Below are 27,528 nucleotides of genomic sequence, written 5' to 3' on the forward strand. Positions count from 1 at the left end.
CCAGCAGTCTTCTGCTAAGAGTGCTCCCAGAATCCCAAGAATGATTTAGCTCCTTAATGCAGACAGCCAGGAAGTGAGAACTTCCTTGTCTTTCGACTAACACTTGGAAGCAAACAGCAGACTTCCTTCTAGCGCTCTCAGGCTTCGTTTTGAGATACACTTATTTGAACAATGTGCACACAGCTGGTAAAAATCACCACTGGTATTCTCAGCTGCCACAGAAACCAAGTATAAGCCAGGTGAAATTTATTTGTCATGTAAAACAAGGCAGCAGGTAAAACAAGCATCTCTTCGTAGCAGTAAAGGACCATGGGGGTGATCAGCAGCAGCTGATGTTGGGTTGAGTATTATAAAAGAACTGCGCGAATTCCGAGAAAGAGGAGTAAATGGCAAAGGATAGCTGCAAAGAAGAGAGAAATAGGAAGAATGTGAGTAGTCTCGCTCAGTGAATTTCTGTTACATTGCCCTGTTTGAGATTTTATATAGCCACAGTTTTGACACCATTTAAAAAGGCCCAACCCATGATTTATCATTCCATCTTTCCACTGTGATTAAGTTATATGCTGAGTTCAGTTTTTATACAGAGCTTTGTGGTGGAACTGTTCCAGATGAGGAACATCCTGGAATCTGCCTGGGTTGGCCATCTGCCATGATCAGGAATGTTCTAGTTAGGATGCAGGCTGTGCTGTGCAGTTGTATAGCTCACTCCCCATACAATGCTGGTAAGACCACAAGTGGAGGTGGATGCCTATTAATTTCAATGGGTTTGCTGTGTGTAAAACTCAGTTGAATACCACCCTGTATGTATTAAGCCAAAAAGTTAGTGATTCTGGGTGAATTTGGAACTTTTATTACTTCATATTCTTCTTGCTGTCACCTTTTTTTACCTCAGGGGCCACAGTCCCATGGGGGAGGGGAGGAGCACATTTCAGGGGCTTTGTGCCGGTGATGAGTGGAGCCAAAAGCAAAAGCAGGCAGAGCAATGGATGGGATTCTTATCATTGTCTAGCAGGCTACATTCCAGTCATGCAAAAATTAGACACCTCTCTCCATCCTCCAGACAGGCAAGCAAGAAATAGGCATTATCCATACCCTCCATCATGTTGAGACTGAAAACTGGGGTGTGCATGTTCCCTGATATGCTTCTGTGTGAGTCTTGTGACTTGTGTGAGAGCGCGGAGGCAAAAAAACCTGAGCACTTTGGGGTTCCGTGCTTTCACGTGAGGTCCCGATCTCACATTTTTTGGGACTCTGTGATCTTGTGAGAGAGCATGACACCCAAAAATGGGATGTCCCAATTTAATTGGGGCAGTTGAGAGGTGTGCATGATCACAGTTCAAGGACACATTCCAGTTAGGGAAAAACACTTGCAAAGGATGTGCAGCAGGGCCGGGGGGTTGTGGCCTTGGGACAGTTTTAAGGACCAGATAAGGCTGCCTAGTGGCTGCAGAGTAGTGGCCCGTGAAATATGTGGCTTGGTGAGGGGAAAGGGCCTATGAAGAGTCCCAGTGATAAAATAAGGGGTCGGGGGGGGGGCTGCATTTGGCCCCCAGGCCTAAGGTCCCCCACCACTGTTGTAATTGATTGTTTTTATATTAGCTTTTTCTAAATTTATGATGTTTACATTTGTGGTGTTTATAAGCTACCTTGATTTATCTTTTTATAATTTTATTTCTGAATTTCAAAAGTTTAGAAATTGATACATACTTTCCCGATTCATATTCATTTCACATTCTACTTCCCCACCAGCCCTCATAATTTCTTATATTGATTTACATTGATTTCCTTGTTTATCATAAACAAGGACATGGCAGCAAATTCTGTCCAGGAAAGCAATTAATCTAATACTATTATAGTTCTGACATCCTTCAACTATAATAAAGTTTATTATATGGCATTTTCATTAATGCTGATAAATTTCCATTGACTAACATGTTAGATAGTTTAATATTTGTAATTTTTACCTGAAAAGTTGAAATTCCTGGTTAATCCTCTATCTGTGAGAAATAAGAAAAGTTAGAATGCTCACAGGAAATGACTTATAAGTAAAAAGTTAAATCAATGCAATAATGTGATGAACATTACACTGCCACAAACTACATGCGAAAGTAATGATCCATTCAGCAAGGTGGAATAGCTTGATTTTATTACTTCCTTGTGTCCTTTAAAACATTTATATTTTGCATTATCCTTTAATCTATCAGTGTCTGAAAGTGGGCCCTCCAAACAGGCCCCTTATCTGTGGACGTGTTCTCCTATTGTTAAAATAATAAAGTGATCTGGAATAGGGTCTAAACTCAAGGCCATTTCAGCTCAACAAAACACTGGGCAATGCAAAACTATAAATAGAAAGTGTGCCCTGCAACACGTGTAGGTTCCCTCAAAACTTGGAGACTACAAAGCCTTGAGGCACACCAGGTGTTACGGAAATCTCAGAGTTAGCCTCCACCCCACTGTTGCTGAAAGGACCACAGCTCAGAGGTAAAGCATCTATTTTGAATGCCGAAGGTCCCATGTCCAGTCCCCAGCATCTCCAAGTAGAACTCAGAGACCTGCTGTCAGTTACTGCAGACAGTTCTGAGTTAGATGGACCAGTGCTCTGGCACAGGTATAAGGAGCTACTGTACCTATATGTTCCGTGCACCTCATATGGCTGCTTTGGAACACCCTTCTTTGTAAATGACTCTACTGAATTTCTTCTGGACTGATTAATGAGACAAAGAAAGCTACAAATCCCCAGTTATCCTTGGCCACAATTTATCGCATAATCCCTGGTTGGTTTCTTGCATAATCCCTGGTTGGAAATAACATACCAGATCATGCTCAGAAGTTTCGTTTCCAACTAAGGATAAAACCTGCAAGGTATGGCCTGTGTTTAGTAACACCTCTTCAACTTTTGCAAGTTTAATACTGTGTCGGATTTAGGGTGGTTCAGGCAGCTGAGCTGAGAGGGCCCAAAATTGAGAAGATCCATCATTGAGAAGATTCATTTGGGGGCACCAGATTTTGGCCTTGTTCACGGTGCCATTCTACCAAAGATTACCAAATCCACCCCTGATTAATATATATTTGCTTTTGGCTTGGCAAGGGAGTAATGGTTAGTGGAAGGGGACCAACTTCATTTGGAGCAGGACTCCTAAGAGTTCTGGGTCCAACCAGTGGCATAGCAAAGTCAGATGGTACCCGGCGCGGAAAATGTCACACCCACACCCACATTGAAATCTAGTTGGACTTCCAAGAGACTGCGATCTACTCACAGTATAAAAAGACTGGCTGTGATCTACCCATTGTCATAGCCAGGAGTTGTTCAGCTTTTTTAAGGGAAGGATTGACCAAGGTTGTCAAGCTTTTTCTAGGGGAGGGTTGGCCAAAGTTGTTGAGCATCTTTTGGGGAGGGTTGACCAAAGTTGTTAAGCTTTCTGTGGGGTTACAGGCTTTGGGTTCTGAGTTCTATCCTTCCCTCCAACCTCCACTTGTTTGCTCCTTCCCATCCTCTCCCTGCCTGCCTGCCTGCCTCCTCCAGCAGTCCGGGAGCGCAGGGCTCTCAAAACAGCAAAGCGGTAGGCGGGAGTCACGGGTGGGCGACATGTAGAATGTCACCCCCCTCAGTGATGACACCCGGGGCGAGGCGGACCACCCCCACCTTGCTCCGCCCTTGGGTCCAACTTAAAAAGCGTTGATATTTCATCCCCATATTTGAAGAATTTCCCTAGTAATAGATGTACTGTAATCAGAGATTAGGAGGATATTGGAAACCAGCCCACACCAGTTAATCTGAAACACCTGCAGCAGAAATCAAACCCAGTAAGTTATTGCATTCATTCCTACCGAAGATGTTGATTAATTATCCTACCTTTTCATCAAAGGGCAGCATTAATCTTCCCCTTTGCAGGTAGAGAATAAACTGTTTCGCAACGTAGCACCCAAATTATAAATCAAAATATCCTTCTGCACTTACTGTTCACGGTGAGTTCGGCCATTAACACACCACCTGTTGGCTCCATTCGTTGTCTCCGATTTGTACATAACTTAAAAGGAACGAAGAAAATGATTTGCTTGATCAATATTTATTTCTAAAATATTTCATATATATCCTACCTTTCATCAAATCGATCCTGGGGCATGCAATCCTAATAAAATAGTTATTGAAATCACAACCTCAAACTCAGTTAAAATATAAAATATAAAAATAAAATAAAATATAAAACCCACCATTACAAAATACAGCAGCAGACTACACCCAGATACCGGTATATTAGTCCCAAAGAATAAAAGGTAGACAATGTGTATGTCCATAGAACTGAACACATACTTAACAAAGGAACATTTTTTTCTTCCTCTAAACCTAATAAACCTTATCCTCTAGGCATAGGGGAACGGTAACCCTAGGCTTATTTATTCAGAAGTAACAGAGCAATCCTAATTTCAGTGAGGCAGCATTGGGGTGGGGTGGAGCAGCAGGGCCAGGGCTGCATCCAAAGCCCTGCTGCCCATATCAGCAAGGCTGGAAAGTGCAGAGAGTGGCAAAACCCAGCTCTGTGCTATTGCTCCATGTTATGCAGCCTGAACTGTCCCTAATACCTTCAAATGAAGACAGCAGGGGTGGCCTGGGGTCCAAGGAATCCTGGGCCAGCTTATTTTCCACTCCCAAACCTATTTGCAGCTTTTTGTAGGCTATTGCCAATGGGAGTCCCACAGATAGTACTTCCACCTGCCTACACTTTCAGTAGATGGAACTGGGAGTTCCATGCCAGCATGATGTCGGTATCATACCATGGGCTGAGGCCAGTAGAGCTGTTTTGGGCAGGATGGAGGAAGACCTCTTAACCAGCCTCTTGTTAGTGCAGCAGATCAGGGGGTTGGAATTGCGGTCCAAGCCCCATGGTGTTCCATAGAGCTCACTTCCAGGAAAATGTACAGAGGTTTTCAGCCTAAATCACAAGTTCTTGGAGACAGAAGCAAGAGTCACCACAGGGCTAAGGGTGGGATCTCCAGACCAGCAGTCTCATTTGCCTCATTTCATTTCAGTTTTGTCAAAAAAGATCAAGGGTAACTGGTCAAAACAGGATTTAAACACGCAGCGCTGAGGGGGACATATGATTCAAGTTCAAGGTAAATAGTTCGTAAGAACAAAGCACTGCAGGGTACCTAATGGAACATCAGAGGATTTCTCCCTGCATGGTTTATTCAAATTCATTGTAATCAAGGAAAATAGCATCCAATTATATTTTCTGGCCTGAGATAAACTGGTGATTTCTGGGCAATGTGTGGTGTCTTTATTCAGTTTCCACTGTCACATGGTTTAAGACTGAAGGCAGCCCTGTTTAGGGAAGTTTTTATTGTCTGATGTTTTATCACCCAGCCACATGGGCGGGGTATAAATAATAAGTTGTTATTATTATTACATGTTTCATGCTCTAAATTCTCCCAAAGATGTGCTGCAGCATGATACCTCCATCCATCACTTTTCCAGCAGGTTAGCCAGCTGCCAGATGGCAGCGATAGCAATCAGACAAGATTTGGATGTTCTGCTTTTGTTTCAAGTTGACCCAAAACCAAGAATCAAAGAAAACTGTTGGCAGTTACAGAAGTTCCTTTCAGCTACCCAAAATCAAAAAGGTGTGTGCTGATTATCTGCTATTTAGCTACATGTATCCATGGGTATATGGAGGAATGAAGTTGCATATGCAGATATTGTAATGGCCAGGTATCAGCGGTGCCCCCGCACAACACCAGTGTTTGCCGCCTCCCGCCTTTTGCCTTCCACTCTACATCATAGTTGCAGTGCCCAGTGTTACTGAACTGGTTGTGCTCCCCTAAATCCACCTCTGAAAGGAGCGCTGAGTAGGTTTGGAATCTAGAAACAATTCATCCACAAACAAACATTGTCCCGTGTGTTGCTCTAGCTCCTCCTAGTGAGAAGAACTATAGTTTTCTAATTTCCATTTATTGCAGTTGTCTTCCTCTAAGGCAGAGGTATAGAACTTATGGACGTCCAGATATTGCTAGACTGTAATTCCCATAATCCCTGAGTACTGGCAATACTGGCTGGGGCCGACGGGAGCTGGATGACCGTAGGGTTGGATTCAACGAAACTGATGTGCTAGCAGGACAATGAATCCTCTCTTTGGGAAGAACCCCAGAAGAGCATTGCACTGGGCAAACAAAAATGCTTGTGCTAATAGAATGATCATAGTAGTGCAATGTTGAATTCCTTCCAAAGGTTCTAAACCCCTGCCCTAAGGAGATCGGGGAAGCATGGTGATGTCTACTCTATATTACCTTTCCAAATAACACTGTGAAGTGGGCTAGGCTGAGAGACAGTGACTGTTTGGCCCAAGGACCTTTAAGGCAGAGCAGGGGTTGGAACCATGGGACTGCGCCAAAATTTGCAGTCTACCCAATCCAGCAAAGTCTTGTTTCTTGTAACAAAATGAGAGTCTTCTTTTTCTTTTTCAAAAGGTTCAATCAAAATTACTTCTCACTGCTTTAATAGGCCCTTGCGAACGTGCAGGGTTTTGTTTTTTGCAGGCTAGACTTCATTCTTAATTGCTACACACAGAAAACTTACCACAGGGCACGATAACTTCTCACTGTCACATACATGCGTCTCACAGTGCAGCCACACCTTGGAGAGTTTGGGAATATTCCGGAACCGAAATGCATTAAACTGGAAGGTCGCTCGGCTGTCTTTCCCATTTTCATGCAGTATGATGGTGTCATCTGTGGGGCACCTGAGCCACATGATAACAGGCACTCTTAGAATGAGAAGAACAATAAGGCACTCCTTTTCTTCTCTTATCTCTAATACTATTACTGTATTTATTGCAGCTATTGCAAGAACATAGCATGGTTTCTGTGACAAACTGAGTACCTCTGAATGTTAGATTCAGTTGTGTAAAAAGAAGCTGTGATTGGGCAAAAATGAGAGAGTGAAATGTCTGTCCTATATATTTCTGGTCGATTGAAAACAGTAGTAATGTTGCAGAGAACAGGGTAGCCAAAATAGTGTCCTTGTCCTATAAATGTTGTTGGTCTGCAACTCCCATCATCTTTGAACAATGTCTCTGTTGGCTGGGGCTGATGGGAATGGTAGTCCAACATCTGGAGAGCATTAACTTGGCCACCACTTGGTGTAAAAAAATCACCACTACATGAAGTGAAACCTTGGATCAAAACCCCTAATGATTTGCTCAGACCACATCATATACTAATCACACAGGCAAACACTATATCACATGTACTATTATTTATTTATTACCTGGCCTTCACCCTAAGGTCCAAGGGTGGGTTACAACATTAAAGCACAATATTATTATTATTTTTAAAACAACCTACAATGGTAACAATAAGGTGGGTCCTAAAAACATGCACCTCAAATGTCAAAAGTCAGAGGTATGTCTTCAGCATTCTCCAGAAACTGGATAATAAAGCTGCCAGCTGTGCTTCTGTGGGGAAGACATTCCACAACTTAGGGGCCACCACAGACAATGCCCTCTCCCGGGCTGCCATCCCCCAAGCCTCTGAGAAACTACCAAGAGACCTTCTGATCTCAACACCCAAGAGTGAAGGATGTGGTCTTTCATATATTTGGGGCCTGAGTTGTATAATATTACTAGAAAAGTACTTCAGGTGACACTATGCCTAGCCTAAATTTTATTCTATTAACTTCAGGATGGCATGGGTTTCTTAAGATATGCTTACCCACAACAGTTCCATTTCATGTGAGTAATGTTTATGTTGACCTTCTCACAAATTTACCTACCCCTTAGTTATCAGAGGCCACTGGACTGGAAAGAAATATTCTGATGAGGGGGTTGCCCAACAGTTAGTCAGAACTACTTTAAATCTGAGGAGACAAAGAGATGTGAGTACCAGACGAGTGAAAATTTCAATGATAATTTCACATTGGTGTTGATTGATGAAAAGTTGCACCTGCTACTTAAGCCCTTTGCTTCTACGCCAGCAAATATGTCTGAACCAATTTCTGAAGTTTCAACTACGAAGGGGGCTTCCTTCTTGACTGTAAACTTGGCATTCTGAGAGGGAAAATGGAGGAATGGGTTAGTAATGCAAAGGAGGAACAGCAAAAGTTTAACAATTAGATATAATGTCAGCAAAAATACTCTGTCACCAGCAATTTCCACTTCGTTTCCCCTTATGCCATTTTTGTATCTGTGTTTCGTTTGCTTTTCTTAACATTCTTATGATGTTTGCCCTAAATTGGCTCAACAACAGGATGCCTTGAAGTTGAGTGTGTAATGCTTCAATGAAAGCTCAAGAAATGTGGCTTAGAAGGAACTATTCCATGCAAATCACCGAACAGCCACATATAAAGGACAGCAACAAGCTTATCAGTATCAGAGGGGGGGGGGACCATTTATAGGCAACATCCAACTACCAGTTTGCCATAGCCAGCCATGCAGTGCTGAATGAGGAAAGCCACACATTTCTCTGGTGAGCAAGGCACAAGATTAATTGTCCATGAAGCATCAAATCACACAATGTCTTCTCAAATTCCAATGCTAAAACTGCTGGGTGAAATGACTCAAGTACAAAATTGATTCAGGGATATATATCACATAACACACACCCAACCTGGCTGGTGCATGCTATGCAAGATATTTGTGATGTGGAAAATTGTCAGAAAGAAAGATAGTGAAATGACTTTGCAAGTGAATCCCCCCCCCCCGGTTTTCTCTCATGATAATTAATTGAATTAGGAATAGAAGAAGCTGCCTTATACCAAGTTGGACCATTGAGCTCAGTATTGTGGACGGTTTGCAGGCAAAGTATGTGTTCTGACCCTGAGCTACGTTAGTTATTTCAGTGCTCAAAAAGGCTCAATCGGTCAGTGTCAAACCACTTGTTGGATTCCAGCCTGTTCTTAATAGTATAACAGAAGAGTAGTAAAAACTCGGGCACAACAAATTTTATTCTGAAAAAAAGAAGTTGATAAATAACCAAGCCACATAAGGTGGTGAAACGTACATAAATACAGAAGAACACAAAGTAAGTCTGGATAATCAGGCTAATGGCCCATCTAGTCCAGAATGCACAGTGGCCAGCCACAAATACAACAGCATTCTCCTTTCCTGTTTAGCACATTTCATCCCCAAGCCACAGCTAGTTAAGTAACTGTTATAGACAATTTTCCAACAGTCTTTTATTCTGGGTGTGCTGAAACAAGGAATATAAACACCAACACAGTGCAGTTTCAGTGACATTCTATTACTTTAGGGTCATGGGAAAACGTCAGTCACCTGACCCCATGGAGAGAATCTCTGCTAGAGTATCTTGAGGTCTGGCCTCTTCAGTTATTCATGGCAAAATCTGGGCCACCCTCTGTCTGAAATTTGACAGAAAGAGATTTGGAGTTGATTTCTATTCAAGCACTGAGTGTGCTCACACATACTGTACCAAAATACTGAAAGGGGGTTAGAACTTTCAGTTAAAAGCCTTATAACCTGGAACAAACACGAGAAACCAAACACAAAGCGGAATAAAGATCCCAAGAGAACAACAAGCATCTTCTCAATTCAGAGGATAGCTAGGCAAATTTCAGGGGGAATGAAAGGAACTTCTATGCGTAGTGAGACCTAAAAGACAAGATAGTCATTGCCCTTTGTTTGCGGTTTTCGGGAGGGTTTAATGGCGTCAGTTACAGCACTAGTGCAGAATGCTGAGAGCACAGTGCTTGGACCGCAGTTTGGAACTGCAAATATATAAAGATGATGTAGAAAGCAGTCTGCATAGTACATTGTTACATGATCAGTTCAATAAACAATCGGATCCTAAGGGCATGTTTGGTGTCATATAGGGAAGAATCTCAATGCTGGGTTCATTTGCTACAAAATTTGAATTAACATAATTCAAGTATGTAGAATAATTGAGTGGTACCAGACCAGCCTATAATACAGCAGATGTTTACATAAGTAATGAATTGTTCTGCTGCAAGACATATGCTCACCATGCCAGCCAAGGGGCCCATAAATTAAAAATCTTAAAACCTACATGGTTACAGTCAAATTGTGGCTCTGGCATCTGGTGCAAAAACTAAGTGAGTTGATACATGCGTGCCCATTATCACCCAGTGACTACAGCATCAACGATGATTTATATAAGTGGAACTTCTTGTCACACAATGAATAGTAGAGAACCCACACCACACTACCAAAAACAGAATGCGGAGCTGCCATTCTGTGAATGGGAGAAATTCTTCCATTTGCAGAATGAGTTTGGATCTAGGTGAAGCTCCAATGACTGGAGGTGGAGAAGAGGTGAGTTTCACCATTTCTCCCTACATCCCCCAGGCCATCTCTTACGCATTCTAAAGGGACTCCAAACTGCCAAGGCCTGAAATCATGCCATTCCACAAGCAGAACTCCATTGAATTCTTGGTTTAACCCAAATATTTTTGAATGCAAGCTGTTTATAATATTGAATAAGAAATGCTTAAGTGATGACTGCACATGCACATATTTTATTATACAGACTAATAGGAAACCCTTGAGCCTGTACTCTGTTACTAATAGCAAAATACATTTTTGGAATGCTACATAGCTGAAACAGCATTAACCACACACCAGTAAGAAGGTATCCACAGGCTTGGAGGAAGCACAAGAAATAATAATAATGGTTTAGGGGGAAACTAAGGGATGGGAAGTCCAGTGAGGATGATCATGTGTAAGGCCATGGAATGCTGGAGAAGGGGGGAAAAAAAAGGAAAATGTGGGAGGAAGGGGAATGGAATGGAAGAATGAATGACTGGATTGATGGCAAAATTTTGCTGCAATCTCACTTGTTTGAAACCTAAAAACCACTGTTACGGCTCGCTAGTTTGTGTAGCCTATGGTACCCCCAAAGAGTAACAGAATGTCTACAATCAAATTTTTCATTTACATTTGGTAAAATGGAGGCAGTCTCCTATGCATTTGCATATTTTTGGCCTCTTCACTTCACCATTGCACCATCGAAAAATTTACAGTGGAAATCGGCAGACAGACACAGAGGGTACTTACAGTATAGAAGTTGAGGGACAGCTGGCTTTCAAATGAACCGGAGCTGCCATTCTTCACATGAATAGTTGCCACTCTAAAAGAGGCAGGAAATGTCACATGACTGAATCATACACTGTTGAATGCAGAGTGAGGCATATGCTAGAAGACGAAGGCCAATTGAATCGAGGCAGAGTTACCTTTGGTCAAAGGCAGCGTGGTTCACCAGATAGTTTGCATGGTATGTGCATGTAAATGAGTAGTTTACAGGCTGATTCTTCACAATCACAGAGGTGTCATTGGAGACGATGGAGTTATAGAAATGATAGATGGGGCTTTTGAACTGCAATCATGAAAAGATCAAGAGGTAAACGGTGACACTGCATATGCCATTTTTGTTTTACACGGTCACGTCAAGAGTTCACTTCTACATTATCTCAAATTTCCGAAAGAGAACATGCGGGAAGCACACTGTGACTGGTCTGGTGAAATAAACTTTTGCCAGCAAAAAGTCATGGCCTAATAGGTTAGACTATTAAGACAAATTACTCAATAAAAATTGAGAAAGATGGAAAGAATTTGCTGTAACAAATAACTAAACTAGAATACAAAAAGGGAGGTGTGAGGAGGTCGATGAAACAAGTAAATGAAGGATGGAGATATGGAATATTGGATGTGTGTGTTTTTTTCTTTTTTCCCCTCATTGTTATTGGTGTATTGGTTTTTATGTGTGTTTTTTTCTTTTTTGATGTACTGTTATGTATGTTTTGTTAATTTTTTGTTGTTCTCTCTTTTGCTTTTTTCTATAATTTTTGAAACTTCTAATAAATATCATTTAAAAAAAAGTCATGGCCTGTAAATAAGTTGGTTATTAAAGTCCGTGGGTTGTTGTTTTTTTGCTCCAAACTTCATATTTTTAGATTACACCTCTGTAATCTAGAGTCCCTCAGCAATTTGCAGTGCTTTATTTTATTTTTTAAAATGTCTGGTAGTTATTAGATGGATTAGACTACACCCAAATCTCCATTCAATTCTTCCCCACATGTACAAGGGAATGTGTGAAGTAGGAGCTGATCTGCAGTGTTAGCCCTAGGTATACACATATTTAGTACAGGGTCTGCATAGGGGTGTGTGGCATAGTACCTATGATTGCACATGTGCCGCAACTGTGAAAATCTCCCTAGTGCACAGAGCTGTACAGATGCCATTTTAAATGCCTGTACATTGAATGGATAGGGCCAGCAGTGTGTGTTCCATCAGGGTGAAGCTATCAGGGATCAAATATAAATTTTAACAATGGATCTATATAAAACAATGTTGAAAAGGTATAAGAGATATTGTCAATCTATTGTTTTTCAAATTATAAATTAAAAAGTTATTGTAAAACTGGTGAAAGTCTCAGGAAAGGCATGAACAGCTTCAGACATTTATTGGACACAGTCACCATCCAACTCGGGGAAGCATTTATACTTTGGCTACTTACATCAGATTGAGTTCCACAGTATGACTTATTTTTGGGTGACAAATCTGGGATTGTAAACTGGTAATACCCCGACTCATGGACCCCGTTGTAGCAAATTCCTCCAAGAGCCAGTTGATTAACTTCCCACCCATAAGGACATTCGGGGATTCTTGCGATTATGGTTTTAGGATAACAGTACACCAAAATGGCATCTAGAAGTAAAAAAAAGGGGGGGAGGAAAGCACTACTAGAGCATGGTTAAGTGATTACAAAATGTGCTTCTATCATTATTTTGCAAATGCCAGTGAAAACACAAGTTCCAAGGCTTAGATCTGGTAAGCCTGGACTCAAATCAAGTTTTCAGCTTGGCAACTAGTGTATCTCCAGACGTTCTAACTACATTCAATAAATGCACGTGGTAGGAGGCAGCAGCCTGCAACCCCAATGTACACATGTTCATTAGGATGCCTGCAGGCTATTTCCATGCCACATCATGTTCAGATGGGCGAATCTGTCACTTTCAGTTTCTCTCAGTTTCTCATTTCCCGTCTTCAGTTTTCCACATTTACACATCAGTTTGCAATTAAAGCAGTGCTTTTTCTTCTTCTTCTAAAAAGATGTTTAGGGGTACTGTCATTTCCCCACTCATATTGAAATACTGTCCCTCCATGAGGCCAAAGTTTAGGGGTATGCGTCCCCCTGCGTCCCCCCAGAAAAAAGCACTGAATTAAAGAGAGAGAAAATAATCAGCTACTAACATTTCAGTTTAATTACAGGTACCCTGAACAGGGGCTAGGGGCAGTGATTCAGATAAATTCTTTCCTTTATCTAGACAAAGGTACTATTGCAGGTGCTATTATGTGTGTGTGACACACTCCAAAGAAGCCGGCAGAGATATTGGACTCTTTCAGCTATTTCCTCGCAATCTCCAAATTACACTTCCAAAGCAAGAACAGGGATACTGTCTCACATTAATCCACCATTTATGAAAGGAACAGGCCCTTAATTTGTGTTCCAGTACTGCATTTTAGTGATGAGGTGACCAGTGCCGATGGAAAAGCCAAAGGATACATGGTCCAGACAATCTAATCACAATCTCGTGAGATATCACGGAGCACACAGCACAGTCTCATCTTGCCTCAAGCGGTGAAACAAGGCTTGCCACCTCTGTGTTGTACCACCTGTTGCATGGCAATTTTTCACTAGGATTCTTGTGCTGGATTTCATACTGCACAACCAATATAATGCTAGTGCAACAGTCCTTGCACTGGCAGTCAGAGAACATTCAATCCAAGCCCATATATACATTGTCACAAACAGGTTGTAATGAATATCTGTGGATCTCTTGATAAATAAAACTAAGCAGTTTGAAGCGTATTTAATTGCAAGAGGTTAACATAGCTGGAATAGTATGCAGCTATTTTACCTGCTTTGTTTGGACTGCAACGTGCCACAATGCCTCGAGCCAGGATGACCCACAGGAGAAAAGCCACCATCATCATCTTTCCAAAGATATGTAAATACTAAGAAAACCAGGACTTGATTTTCCAAAATGCTGCTGGATGCTGAGAAGGATTCACATGTATCAAACTTCTTTGAATTGCCTATGAATTACCAGAAGTGAGAAATGTAAACTCTTCTATCCAAAATGAGTTAAGTGCAATTCCCAACACAAACTATTAAAATCTACTGGATTTTGAAACTTTCCCTTCCATGTTCTTACAGCACAACCTTATCCCTATCAACTCAATAGACAGATCATATTGAGACCAATGAGTTTGAGGCTATTGGATTGCAACCTTTATCTTCTATCTAAGATGAGATCTGTGTCATAAGAAATTAATTACTAATGCCTTCTTTCATTTTATTTTTTTAAACAAACATGTTGTTGTTTTTTTTAAAAAAGAGGTAAAATGGGATCTGGAGGAGAAATACTAAATCTGACAGTGAATAGGATTGGAGAGAAAGTATACACTGGATAAAAGAAAAGATCTCTTTAGAAGGCAAGAGAAAAGTCAAAGTAACAAAAATATTTTACACATTCATTGATTTGGCAGTTGTAATTTCTATTGTTAACTGGAAGATTTTGTATCCAAACATTCTTTCACATGAGTGTAGTTACTGCTATTCTACCTCACAAATTATAATTATAATCTAAAACAATGTATTCTGAAGCTTAATATTTCTGTGAGATCACCTGTTACAAAGCCACCCATAATACATTACTCATAATGCTATTTATTTTAAATTTAAAAAAAAATAGGTCACTGATATTACACAAATCATACCCTGGACACTGAAAGCCATTTTAGCACTACTATTTTATATTTTAACATTGTAATCCATCTAGGCATCATTCTGATGTTTTCAATCTCTCTCATAATTTATTTCAAAATATATTACACAATATTTTCAAACACACATTTTAGTATTAGTATTAGTATTAGTATTAGGACTAGTATTACTTTTCTGTTTCAATCACCTAATTATGTCCAGGAAAATGTTTAGAGCATCATACGTACAGCATTGGAACAAGGTTGTAGATCAAGCTGTTCATTATCTCTGTTTAAAATGAAAGAGGGTATATTTGCTTTTCCCAAGGTGTTCTTTCAAACAGCACCAGCTGGCATTATCTTTGCTTTATATAGGCCATCTTGTAAAAGGAGCCCCTGCGTATTCAGCCTTGATTAGCCCTTGTGGGGAAACAGGGTTGGATGGATAACAGGTTAGATCACTCTCTTTTCCAATACAAGCGGTCCAGGTTTTTCAGTATTCAGTATTTTACTGTCAAGTTGTGTCATATACAGGACTCTTTACCAAAAGTATGACTCATTTTTAAATGACTAAAGAGAAATCTGATTATTGCAACTGACATGGTTTTACAAAAATGTGTATATTTTTTCAGGCAGTGTTTAAAGAAAATTGCAACTAGCACAGATCTAGTTTTATCAACTGAGCTATTAACATGTGTGTTTTATACTATAAGCACCTGGTTGATCCAGACCTATAAAAGACTTTAAAACAATCTGAAAGTCTTCTGTAGTCATGTCCAACTAAGTCTTCAGAGTAAACCCACAGAAATCCAATTAAGTCAATTGGTTTAAATGGGTCTACTCACTTAGTCTACTCATCTTAGTTGGATATCGCCCCTAATGTTTGTAGTAAGTCTAAGTGTTTTTCTTTTTTAAGAGATGCCTGAAATCTCACCAAGAGATAATCTTGACAGAGCAGTTTTTAAATCAAAATGCACCACTTTCTTTGAGATAATAAACTACTTTGATTTTAGAATTGTCAGAGGAAATAAAATTCCCAAAGTTTCATTACAAGTAAGTAGTTTTTAAGTACACAATCCCCTCTTAGGCAAAAGGCACTAATCAGAGCAATTTCTGCTACACTGAAGAGTTGTCTGTAGATGTTTTTATTTGCATAAGAAACAAGAACTGCACAAAACTTACTTAGGTGAAACAACATTTGATATCTGCACTGATAAAAGGTGAGGGCTCAGGGGAGGTTTGTATTTCTCTGAGTAGTTGCAAATTTAAAAAAAGAGCATTCACTAAATAGCAAATTATACTGTGGATGCTAATTACCTGCCCCAAGAGCCCCCTTTAGATTAAGCAGTTTGCAAAAACCTTAACTATTTGAGTATCTCTAGAATGATCTACAAAAAGCGAATAAATGGCTTCTTGTGATCTTTGCTTCAAAATGCTGTTTAAGAAATAGCTTTTCAATTTCTCCTTGTTGTCTCGGCTGTTACTTAGAAGGTTTGCTGTTCACCTGTTGTAAGGTGGAGACCTGCTCATGCAAAAAGTGGCACTTTGCGAGATAATATAATCAGTGTTTTACAACAAGAAAACGGCTCTTCTCACAGAAAACACTCTCGTGTTGGAGCAACCTAGCAACAAAATATCTTACAGTGTTGTTCTAATGACTTTACACTATTTTTTCTAGTCGTTTTGAAGCTCTGTTTATATTTTGCGGAAACCAAGATAGGGTTGCAGATTGCTGAAGCAGTTAAATGGGCAATGGGTTGCAACGTGGATCTACCTATAATACTGTAGTCCCCATATGAACTGCAGTGTGCACATTGTTTCAAGCAGTTTCCACTAGGTGGCCGCATCATTGCTTATCTGTTTGTTTATTAATATGCATAGTTCTTTGCAGAGCAGAAGAGGACAGCAAATGGCTTATGTCACAGTGGTGTCAAAACTTTTTTTCTTTTTCTTTTTTTTAAATGATATTTATTAAGTTTTACAGAAAATTAACAATCCACAAAAATCACAGAAACAACAAACAACAAACATCAAAAATACAAACAAAAACAAGGAATCATAAAGAGAAAAAAACATAAAAAAGATTTAACATAGTAATAAAAAAAGTATAAAAAAAACTCTTTTTCATTTTAATATCCTTCAAAACCTTATTTTCCTTACTTCCTCCCGCCTTCCCTTCTTGTATTCCACTTTAAAAAATTTTCCCAGCAAGCTCATTCATATTCGTTTTCATCCTTTATCCTTCCCTTTATACTCTTATTTATCTTAATCACTAGAACCCCTTCATTTCATTTACAATGCCCTTAGCATTCATAAATTTTACAATGTTTTTCAAAGAGGGCCAAATTTGATGAAGTGAAAATTGTTGAGCTTTCCTTAAGATTGAAGTTGTTGAGGTTTTTTTTTTAGGATTTTACCCCAGGAAATTAACTGCCACAGGGGCCAGAATAAACTGACTGACGGACCGATTTAGGCCCTCAAAACAAACTTTGGACATGCCTGGCTTATGATTACCACTTCACTAAATGGCGATCAGGTGAAAAAGGTTGTCTGATGTGGGTCAACAAATGAGTCTTTCCCACTTTTCCCAGATGTACACGAAGGCTGGTTCTGGTTACTCACAGGTGAGGAGGAAATGTACTTTGTACTTTGCACATGCTCAGTGTCTTTTTCATCTTATATTTATTTCTTCTCATATCTCAGGGAAAAGATGTGATCTTCTAGGGTGATGCCATATTCCAATTTTGTCCTGGCAATGCAGTTGTTGTTGTTGTGTCCCCCCCCCCCCGCCCAAATCTACACAAACCAAGTGGCTGGCTCTTAGTATTTTCAGTTATGCTCTGTACTGTAGTCTTGTATTCTCATTCCCATAGAACATGGCACAGCATTTCTTTACTTAAAAGCCATGGAACAGGGACAATTTGGCTGGCATTGAGTTGCCAGAATAAAGAGAGGCTGTTATGAAGCTGCTGCCATTGCTATATCTGTGGCAGCCTTCCAGTGCTACTGGGACCATGTCCAGCAACGAAATACACCAAGAACAATGGCTTTGATACAAGGGCTGACTGCCAATCTTAGGCAATCTGACAGACTAATGAATGGCACAAAGGACCCATTTTCCCTTCTTTTCTCCTTTACTGAAAAAAAGGAGGGGGGAATCTTTTTCACTGGTGGAAGAAAGAGAAAAATGCAGAGAAAGTATAGCAGGAATGAAACCGCTCATAAGTGTCTGAGCATTAAGATGGAGCTAGCTGGTGGCAAGGACGCAGGTGGTGCTGTGGTCTAAATCATTGAGCCTAGGACTTGCCGATCAGAAGGTCAGCGGTTCAAATCCCCACGACGGGGTGAGCTCCCATTGTTCGGTCCCTGCTCCTGCCCACCTAGCAGTTTGAAAGCATGTCAAAGTGCAAGTAGATAAATAGGTACAGCTCTGGTGGGAAGGTAAACGGCATTTCCTTGCACTGCTCTGGTTCACCAGAAGCGGCTTAGTCATGCTGGCCACATGACCCGGAAGCTGTACGCCGGCTCCCTCGGCCAATAAAGTGAGATGAGCGCCACAACCCCAGAGTCTGCCACGACTGGACCTAACGGTCAGGGGTGCCTTTACCTTTACCTAGCCGGTGGCAATGTTTGGTATACCTGACAAATACCACTTCATGATACAGATATATTCCATATCTTGAGCCTGATGTCATCCTGTTTATTGTTGTTGTTGTTTAGTCATTTAGTCATGTCCGACTCTTCGTGACCCCATGGACCAGAGCATGCCAGGCACTTCTGTCTTCCACTGCCTCCCGCAGTTTGGTCAAACTCATGCTGGTAGCTTCAAGAACACTTTCCAACCATCTCGTCCTCTGTCGTCCCCTTCTCCTTGTGCCCTCAATCTTTCCCAGCATCAGGTTCTTTTCCAAGGAGTCTTCTCTTCTCATGAGGTGGCCAAAGTGTTGGAGCCTCAGCTTCACGATCTGTCCTTCCAGTGAGCACTCAGGGCTGATTTCCTCAAGAATGGATAGGTTTGTTCTTCTTGCAGTCCATGGGACTCTCAAGAGTCTCCTCCAGCACCATAATTCAAAAGCATCAATTCCTTGGCGATCAGCCTTCTTTATGGTCCAGCTCTCACTTACATACATCACTACTGGGAAAACCATAGCTTTAATTATACAGACCTTTGTTGGCAAGGTGATGTATCTGCCTTTAAAGATGCTGTCTAGGTTTGTCATTGCTTTTCTTCCAAGAAGCAGGCGTCTTTTAATTTTGTGACTGCTGTCACCATCTGCAGTGATCATGGAGCCCAAGAAAGTAAAATCTCTCACTGCCTCCATTTCTTCCCCCTATTTGCCAGGAGGTGATGGGACCAGTGGCCATGATCTTCGTTTTTTTTATGCCGAGCTTCAGGCCATATTTTGCACTCTCCTCTTTCACCCTCAATAAAAGGTTCTTTAATTGCTCCTCACTTTCTGCCATCAAGGTCATCCTGTTTAGGGCAGAACTATTTCAAGATGGTCATTTACTTGCCCACTAACAACAACAACAACAACAACAACAACAACAACAACAACAACAACTTTTTTATTTATACCCTGCCCATCTGGCTGGGTTTCCCCAGCCACTTTGGGCAGCTTCCAACAAAAGATTAACAATACATTAAAACACCAGTCATAAAAAACTTCCCTAAACAGGGCTGCCTTCAGATGTCTTCTAAATGTCAGATAGTTGTTTATTTCCTTGACATCTGGTGGGAGGGTGTTCCACAGGGTGGGTGCCACTACCGAGAAGGCCCTCTGCCTGGTTCCCTGTAACTTGGCTTCTTGCAGTGAGGGAACCGCCAGAAGGCCCTCGGCGCTGGACCTTAGGGTCCGGGCAGAACGATGGGGGTAGAGACGCTCCTTCAGGTATACTGGGCCGAGGCCATTTAGGGCTTTAAAGGTCAGCACCAACACTTTGAATTTTGCTCGGAAACGTACTGGGAGCCAATGTAGGTCTTTCAAGACTGGTGTTTTGTGGTCTCGGCGGTCGCTCAAAGTCACCAGTCTAGCTGCCGCTAATACCCAGAAAGTCTTTGAATATACTGGGTAGCCCATGCTGGGAGTGCCATTCTGGGAAAAAGTCGTTTCTGATATATGGGATGATCAAGCGTATGTCAAGGGAACTGGAACTACCTTAAAAAAACAAAACAAGACTAACCCTAATCCATAATAGGAAAAGAAATGTTACCCCCCTCTGTGAGAATGGGCTCTAAATAGGCAAATCGGGATTATCTCAACATAATAAAAAGAGATTTTTCAGCTTTCCCAGGTCCCCTGGCTGCTCCTGTTACAATATAACTTTTATTAGAAACTTATAAAATCAGCACATGTTAGGAGGTACGACAACCAATGTAGCTGGATATGCTTTGGACTCAGGAATAGATTAGAGGTCAGATTTATTAGGGAATGAGAACAGGACACAGTACTATGTGTCTCCTCCTCCTCCCCATCCGACAGCCGTAGTGCATCCAAACCACACCCAAGATTGATTAGACTTTCCTGGAAAAGCAGGTTGTGCCAGCAAAATGGGCACAAATCCCAAGTAAGTTACTCTTTCACAAGGGCAGCCTAGTTGTCTTTATAAGGTCCTTCTGCTCAACACTGAGAGGAAGCAGCAACTCAGGAACTCGCTGAGGGAGAAGCAGTAAGAAGAACAAAGAGCTTAAGTTCATTAGAAGTCTGTAGCGTGTGGCTTCCCTTTTTCCATACTCTTCCTGGAGGTCAACAGTAATCTTTCAGGCAGAATTGAATCCCAGCCTGTAACCCCCCTGGACTAAGCTGAGCTGTTGACATAGGTACAGAACTGATGTAATCTAACAGCCCTCTCTTTCACTTAACTAACTCTAGAAGATGGGAGGAGACTTGGCTCGGTTTTTAGCAAATCAAAGAAAACAATCACATTTCTAGTTCGTTCTATGTCCAGGTAACAATCTACATATATGTGTATTTTGGTTTTCCCCCTTTTCTTGCTTTGAGATCTGTGGAATAGTGAGCAGCCTATACCTAGAGTAAAATAAATAAAACTCCAATTACAGATTTTAAAATAAAATAAAATAAAATGAACTTGAGGACTGGCAGAAGAATGATGGGGTTTGTGTGAAACTGTACTGAGAACACCACCAGCAGCAATTGAAGATAGTGTCATGGGGGTGGGTTAGGTTCCCCTCTTCCCATCTTTATGGTGTATCTGCTGTATTTTTCCACACTGTGCTAGAGTGATACAGCGGCCCTTAAGGGGTGGAAAATACAGCTTGGAGTCTTCAAGTAACTTCCCGAAATTCCAAATATCAAGTGGATTTGTTCATGCTTACAAAGTGGAATTCAGAATAAAGAAGAATCCAGCAGACATTATAATGCTTCCCTCAGTCATTTTAAATATCATAGTTATTCAGTGCTTTGGAAATGACATTTCCTCTGCCTCCACAAACTTCCATCTTCTGTTAGTTTTTCTATGAAATATGAACATCAATATTCACACTCGTTCCAAGAATGGCTACAGATGAGAGAGAAAAAAGGTGTCTAGTTTTCCCAAGTCACAAAATTCTACCGAATATTTCTCTCTACTTTCATTGGCACACTAGAATCATGATCCTTCTCTTGCCCCAGGTTGTGTGTGTGTGTGTGTGTGTGTGTGTGTGTGTGTATGATTTTCAGCTTGTTGATAACAGTTAGAATGGGACAGTTCCTCATTGTATGGTCACCTTCTTTCATGAAATTGCACAAAGTAGGGTTTGTTTTGTTTGCTTTGCACTTTTCCCTCCCTTTTTAGTAGCTCTTACCTTTCGAAAAGGGTATATTTTCATGTTGTTGTTGTTTCTGAGAGAGGAAGCACTTAGACTGTGAACCTATACACCAAGGCTGGGAAACCTTTTTTTTTCAGCTTGAAGACCACTTCTCATGAATAACTTGCCAGGGGCTTCCCTCCTGTGATGAGCAGAGCCAGAGGTGGAAGTGGGTGGAGCAACAGGTGTGATTCTTACCTTTGTACAGGAGGCTACATTCCAGCCACACAAAAGCCAGAGGTTTCCACATACAAATATCTTTCCATCCGCCATCCATCCAAGTAAACAAGAGGCATTACTACAGTTCAATGATACAATCCAGAAATGTAAAAGCACTCAAGGAGATAATGGAGCAGGGCCACTTAGTAGCAGCAACGTGCAGCCGAGGTTGGGGTAAGACCTGGGAAGAGTAGATGGAGAGGCTTGGCAGACTGTACTTGACCTCCTGGCCTGAGGATCCTGATTCTGCTATAGATGCCTACCTGGGAACAAGTCCCATTGAAAGCAACACAGCTTTCTTTTGGGTAGACATAGAATGCACTAGTCAGAGTCTTTATTTCATGGGCTCTTCATTCTCAGACAGAACTTTAGATTTATTTACTAAATTACTGCTTATTTCAAACACGCTTTAAAAGAGATGTTACCAACCTAATTGTACCCTTTAGCTTTTTTCTAACAGACATGGCCATTTAAAATAAATTTATCCTTTTGAAATTCAAGTAAATTGACCTACACATATACCAAACGTATTTAATGATAGTCATGATTGGGAAAACCATAGATTTCAGATTGAATCACAACATTTAATGATGTTATATCTGCCTTCTTTTTGTTATGAATTTGCTACGAAGAATTATGCTTTCCATTAGAATTCCTATACGACACAAGATATAAAATGTTTTAGGGTTTGTTTCTGTAACTTGAAATGAAACACAAGTCATATTCTTGTAAACAAAGACTCAGAGTCATAATTTAACAGTATCTAAAATGAGAATCTGAATTTAAGGTTGAATTGGGATCCAGTCTAACAGGGTGAATGTGAAACGAACAGCATGGAGTAATGCAATTTAGTAAATTTGAAGGGATAGAAAAATGAATAGATGGAGCTAATAATTAGATATCTACATTAGAGCGGCTTGTGCTGTTAAGATCCAAACAATGCCAAAATATTTTCTTTTTCCCCTTTGCTAAATTGAAATGACTGTAGTAATGTATTCAAGAAGCTTAGCAGATTCAGAGGATTAATCAATTTGATTGTTCCCTCCAGTGTCATTTAAATCTGTGCCTGAACAAGCATTAAAAGCAATTAATTGAGTGCTATGAAATCAGTGCTAGAAGCATTCCAAGTGTCATGGAGATAATCACATGCATTCTATTGCCTGGTTTAGAGAAGCACCATCTATGTTGTGTGTGACAGAAAAGCGAAAATATATAGAAAATAAAGCTCAACTCAATATTGTCTGTGAAAACATTGGCTGTATAAGGTTATATCATGGATGTAGCAGTGGCAAGGGAAGGGTGTAAAAAGCAATTTTAGTTAGTTCAGGTGGTTACAAAGAATAGCAATATATATTATATGTGTATGCAGGGCGTTTTTCTGCTAGAACTCAGTTCTGGCACCTTTTAGATGGGTACCATTGTCATTATAAGAGAACAAGGGAGGTGTTTATGGTGAGTTCCGGCAACTCTTTTTCTAGAACAATAGCACTGGGAAGAGGATAATATATTCTCAAAATAAAAATAATAAAATGAACATCTGTAACCATGTACATGTCTGGCAGACCAATCCACAAGTATAAAATGTGTTTTTGAAAAAAGGATCATAAGGATGCTGTAATAACCAATGCCCTGGGATGTGCATGCCAGCACAGGGGCTGATGCAGGGCCTGTTTGCCATGCTGTATCCTCCCCCCTCCACAATTATCTGTTGTTCTCCAAATGGTCATCTAGGCCAGTCTTTCCCAACCTTGGGTCTCCAGCTGATTTTGGACTACAATTCCCATCATCCCTCACCTGCAAGGGCAGTGGTTAGGGATGATGGGAATTGTCGTCCAAATACAGCTGGAGACCCAAGGTTGGGAAACACTGATCTAGGCAGCCCCTGGATTGTTGGGTCCTGGGCATCAGCCGCAAGGTCCAGCTCTAGCTGTACCACTGTGGTTACAAACCTGAGTATTTCCCAACATTACTGTTGCTTTTGCCTGCTTCCTCATTTATGTGCACCTCTCATTTTCTACAGCAAGGTGGCAGCTGTGATAAGTGCTGTTCAGGAAGACAAAGTTGGAAAGGCAGCCAACAGCAGATGCCCTCACTCAGATTTCCTAAGCGAACAGAAGTTTCGCAAGTGGCAATTCTGTGGCATGGCATGGCAGACTGGCGGTGGTGGTTATTTCCTTCCCTCGATGCAATGGTCCCCATTCCCTGAATGGTGGCCTCTGTGTTGCCATTTTAACTTTTTTAAATTAAAAAGAGAAAAGCAATGACAAACCTAGACAGCATCTTAAAAAGTAGAGACATCACCTTGCCAACAAAGGTCCGTATAGTAAAAGCTATGGTTTTCCCAGTAGTGATGTATGGAAGTGAGAGTTGGACCATAAAGAAGGCTGATCGCCGAAGAATTGATGCTTTTGAATTATGGTGCTGGAGGAGACTCTTGAGAGTCCCATGGACTGCAAGAAGATCAAACCTATCCATTCTGAAGGAAATCAGCCCTGAGTGCTCACTGGAAGGACAGATCCTGAAGCTGAGGCTCCAATACTTTGGCCACCTCATGAGAAGAGAAGACTCCCTGGAAAAGACCCTGATGTTGGGAAAGATGGAGGGCACAAGGAGAAGGGGACGACAGAGGACGAGATGGTTGGAAAGTGTTCTTGAAGCTACCAGCATGAGTTTGATCAAACTGCGGGAGGCAGTGGAGGACAGAAGTGCCTGGCGTGCTCTGATCCATGGAGTCACGAAGAGTTGGACACGACTAAACGACTAAACAACAAATACATGAAGTGCATCAACACATTTCATATATCATCTATGCAAGAGACTGCAGGATTTGCTGATCATTACCAATCCAGATGAATGGCTGGTAGTGGCGGGACTTGTAGCCACTACTACTACTAATTTATTACTTGTACCACAGCCATCTGATTGGGTTGCCCCAGCTACTCTGGGCAGCTCCAATGCTGCCATTTGTGCCAGCCAGGACAGAAGGTCGGACAGGGAATAATGTCTCTTTACTGAGCTAGCTCCCATGCTGGCACAGCAAAGAGACCCAAATCAGGGTCTTTGCAATCACATCCTATCCTATCTGAGCCCAGCCCAGCCCTACCCTGAAGTGCCCTGTTTTGAGAGTTCCTGATAGCTGCTGGGGATGCTGCCACCGGTTGCTTCTGCCCATCTCCCATTTGGGTGGCTGTTTCTGGGTTGTCCCCATGATTACAGCTGGGCAGGGATAGGCAGAAGGCCTTACAGTATCTAGCCCATCCAAAACCCCTCCAACATCTAGTATCTAGAATGGAAAGCTTCATGAGTTTGACAGTAACCGTAACAACCTCCAGTTCTGGCTCACTTTGGATTTAGCATTATCATGGCATTCTATCTCCTCTTGATGGACTTGTTTCCAACTTGGGTGTGGTGGCATGGATCACTGTACGATTTTGCCATTGAATGGTATGAGGTTCTGATGATTCACTATTCAATAGTGAGAGCCAGTGTGGTGTAGTGGTTAACAGCAGTGGCTCGTAATCTGGTGAACCGGGTTCGCTTCCTTGCTCCTCTACATGCAACTGCTGGGTGACCTTGGGCTAGTCACACTTCTCTGAAGTCTCTCAGCCTCACTCACCTCACAGAGTGTTTGTTGTGGGGGAGGAAGGGAAAGGAGAATGTTAGTCGCTTTGAGACACCTTAGGATAGTGATAAAGCGGGATATCAAATCCAAACTCCTCCTCCTCCTCCTCTTCTTCTTCTTCTTCTTCTTCTTCAATTGGGGTGGGGTGTCCTTCAATAATGAGACCCACCATTTGCCCAATTTACCTGGAAAAGTAGCGTAGAAATATAAAAAAATTAAATTAAAAAAAATTAAAACAAAAAAATTAAATTAAAAAATAAATAAAACAAAGTTCTTGTCTCATATAAGGCTTCAGTTTCTTTAGGGCCGTGTGTACTCTGATTCCAAATCCTTGACTATGTCTTGGTCACAATCCAGAGCTGGGAAATTGCAGTCTTTGTATCATTGACTGGAGGCAGGAAGTAATTATAAGGTGTGCTTGATTACTTCCCTGTTGATTGGAATGAGCTCTCCACAATTCCAACTACCGTATCTATGTAGGCTATGCCATGAAGTTTCATTTGTCAACAAAGCTGAGTTGGAGTATGTGGAAATCCAAAATGCTTTGCATACTTCTGAGTTTGACTTGGAGTTAACAATGCATGGATCCGTTCTGGGCTTGTCTTGAAAAACATTTGGTGTTTTTCAAGTGTTTCTGTCAGTCAGAAAACATCATTTTTTAAAAAAAGGAAGATGAGCATACTGGAAAAACTCAAATGGGTGGTGCAGTTCCCATCTCCTGCCAATCCTGCTATATTCCAAGCAACCACCTCCCAGCAGTAACTATGGAGAAGTCTGCAATCCTGGACTTTGTAAATGTGCTTTAGTAGTAATGAATTAACAGGCAGACAATGCTGTGATTGCAAGTTTGAATAGCTGATAAATCCAAAAACCCAGTAATATTGAATCCCTTTTGTGCTAATGCAAAATAAGAAACAAATAAAAGCATTTAGAACATAACCTGAATGAGCTCTCTGTTCCCATCATTATTGAGCTGAGATAATGTTTGGACTTCTTCCACCTCTAAACCATGACAAAATGAATATGGGCTTCATACATGTTCTATTTCTTTTCAAGTAGAAAGGAAATAATTTATCTAAGGGTTACAACAGACAGCTGAACAACTACTGTCATGAAGCCTTATCAGGCAATAGACTAGCTCTCTAAATCTGCAAATGTCCCTAATGTAATATATACAAAATGCAATAATATTGCTATTGGAGCTTTCTACTGCCAAATAGACCAGATTGTTTGTATTCTTGGGAGGGCAAACTTGGTCAAAGGAAACAAAAGATCCTTTGTGGATTTGACTCCTTCCTTCACTTGCCTTCTCTGTAGCGTTTTTGGTTTCTGAACAGTGCCTTAGCTTAAAAGTTTCTTTTAACTTTCATTTTTTAAAACAAACAAACAAACAAACGTACAGTATTCTTCTGTAAATGTGTCTTTGTTTTTTCTTGTGAAAGTAGTTATGTGGAAATTGCTAGAAACAGAGTAGGTGGCAGATATTAGGTGCAATCATTTACGGTATTTGCAAGAGACAGATCAGATGCAATTTTATGCTTACATTAGCTCTTATATATAGCCTGTCACCACACAAACACATGGCCACCATATGACCACAGAAAAGATTGCAATTTTTCTACAAAACTCAAAATACATGTATACCAACTGAACACTGAAAACATATTCAATTTAAAAGACAGGTGAAGGGGGAAATGACATTCTTTAAGATAGCTTCTACCGAGGCTAATGTCAAAAATCTAAATCACTTCAATAAAAACAGAATACAGCTTTAAGTAGCATCAAAAGACTATGTTTTCTGATTCTTCTTTTTTAAAGAAATCATGCAGTCCTAGAAGCCAGTGCCTTTAGGCACATTCTAAAACTATTCTCATTTCCTCAACTCCATAGCAACATTGCACGCACGCGCACACACACTCTCTGAATACAAAATGGAGACTTTTTTACATACACGGAGGGATTTCTTGTCCAAAGCTTTTAATGGATTTCATCTTTTGTAAGTACACCATTGCTGGCAACCATTCACTTCAAAGGAAATTTATTCTCCCATGAATAAAGCTGCCAAAAAGGAAAACAATAACAACAAGAACACCATCGCCCCAGAGAGGAAAACATTAAAAATTAATTCACAGACTAGAACATTGCTG

The 27,528-nt window shown here is 40.9% G+C and overlaps 1 protein-coding gene across 2 annotated transcripts in view; it reads right to left on the reverse strand.

Annotated features, from left to right (window-relative positions):
* Positions 1–231: 231 nt before the first annotated feature.
* The window catches only part of TECTB (tectorin beta), a 34,061-nt gene continuing 6,764 nt past the window's right edge, over positions 232–27,528 (reverse strand). Inside the window, exons 2-12 of one of the 2 annotated variants that reach the window (XM_081863095.1) lie at positions 14,982–15,152; positions 13,886–14,063; positions 12,481–12,671; positions 11,198–11,340; positions 11,022–11,094; positions 7,936–8,039; positions 7,766–7,849; positions 6,572–6,734; positions 3,959–4,028; positions 1,965–1,997; positions 232–400 (exon numbers count right to left, since the gene is read on the reverse strand). In XM_081863095.1, the coding sequence (XP_081719221.1) occupies positions 348–400; positions 1,965–1,997; positions 3,959–4,028; positions 6,572–6,734; positions 7,766–7,849; positions 7,936–8,039; positions 11,022–11,094; positions 11,198–11,340; positions 12,481–12,671; positions 13,886–13,961 (990 nt within the window). In that variant the 5' untranslated portion in view covers positions 13,962–14,063; positions 14,982–15,152 and the 3' untranslated portion in view covers positions 232–347. Of the gene's footprint in view, positions 401–1,964; positions 1,998–3,954; positions 4,029–6,571; positions 6,735–7,765; positions 7,850–7,935; positions 8,040–11,021; positions 11,095–11,197; positions 11,341–12,480; positions 12,672–13,885; positions 14,064–14,981; positions 15,153–27,528 lie in introns of both variants that reach the window. The other variant, XM_081863094.1, reaches the window with a different exon arrangement.

The sequence above is a fragment of the Podarcis erhardii genome (genome assembly GCF_964252035.2).
Source record: "Podarcis erhardii genome assembly, chromosome: 5".
Taxonomy (NCBI): domain Eukaryota; kingdom Metazoa; phylum Chordata; class Lepidosauria; order Squamata; family Lacertidae; genus Podarcis; species Podarcis erhardii.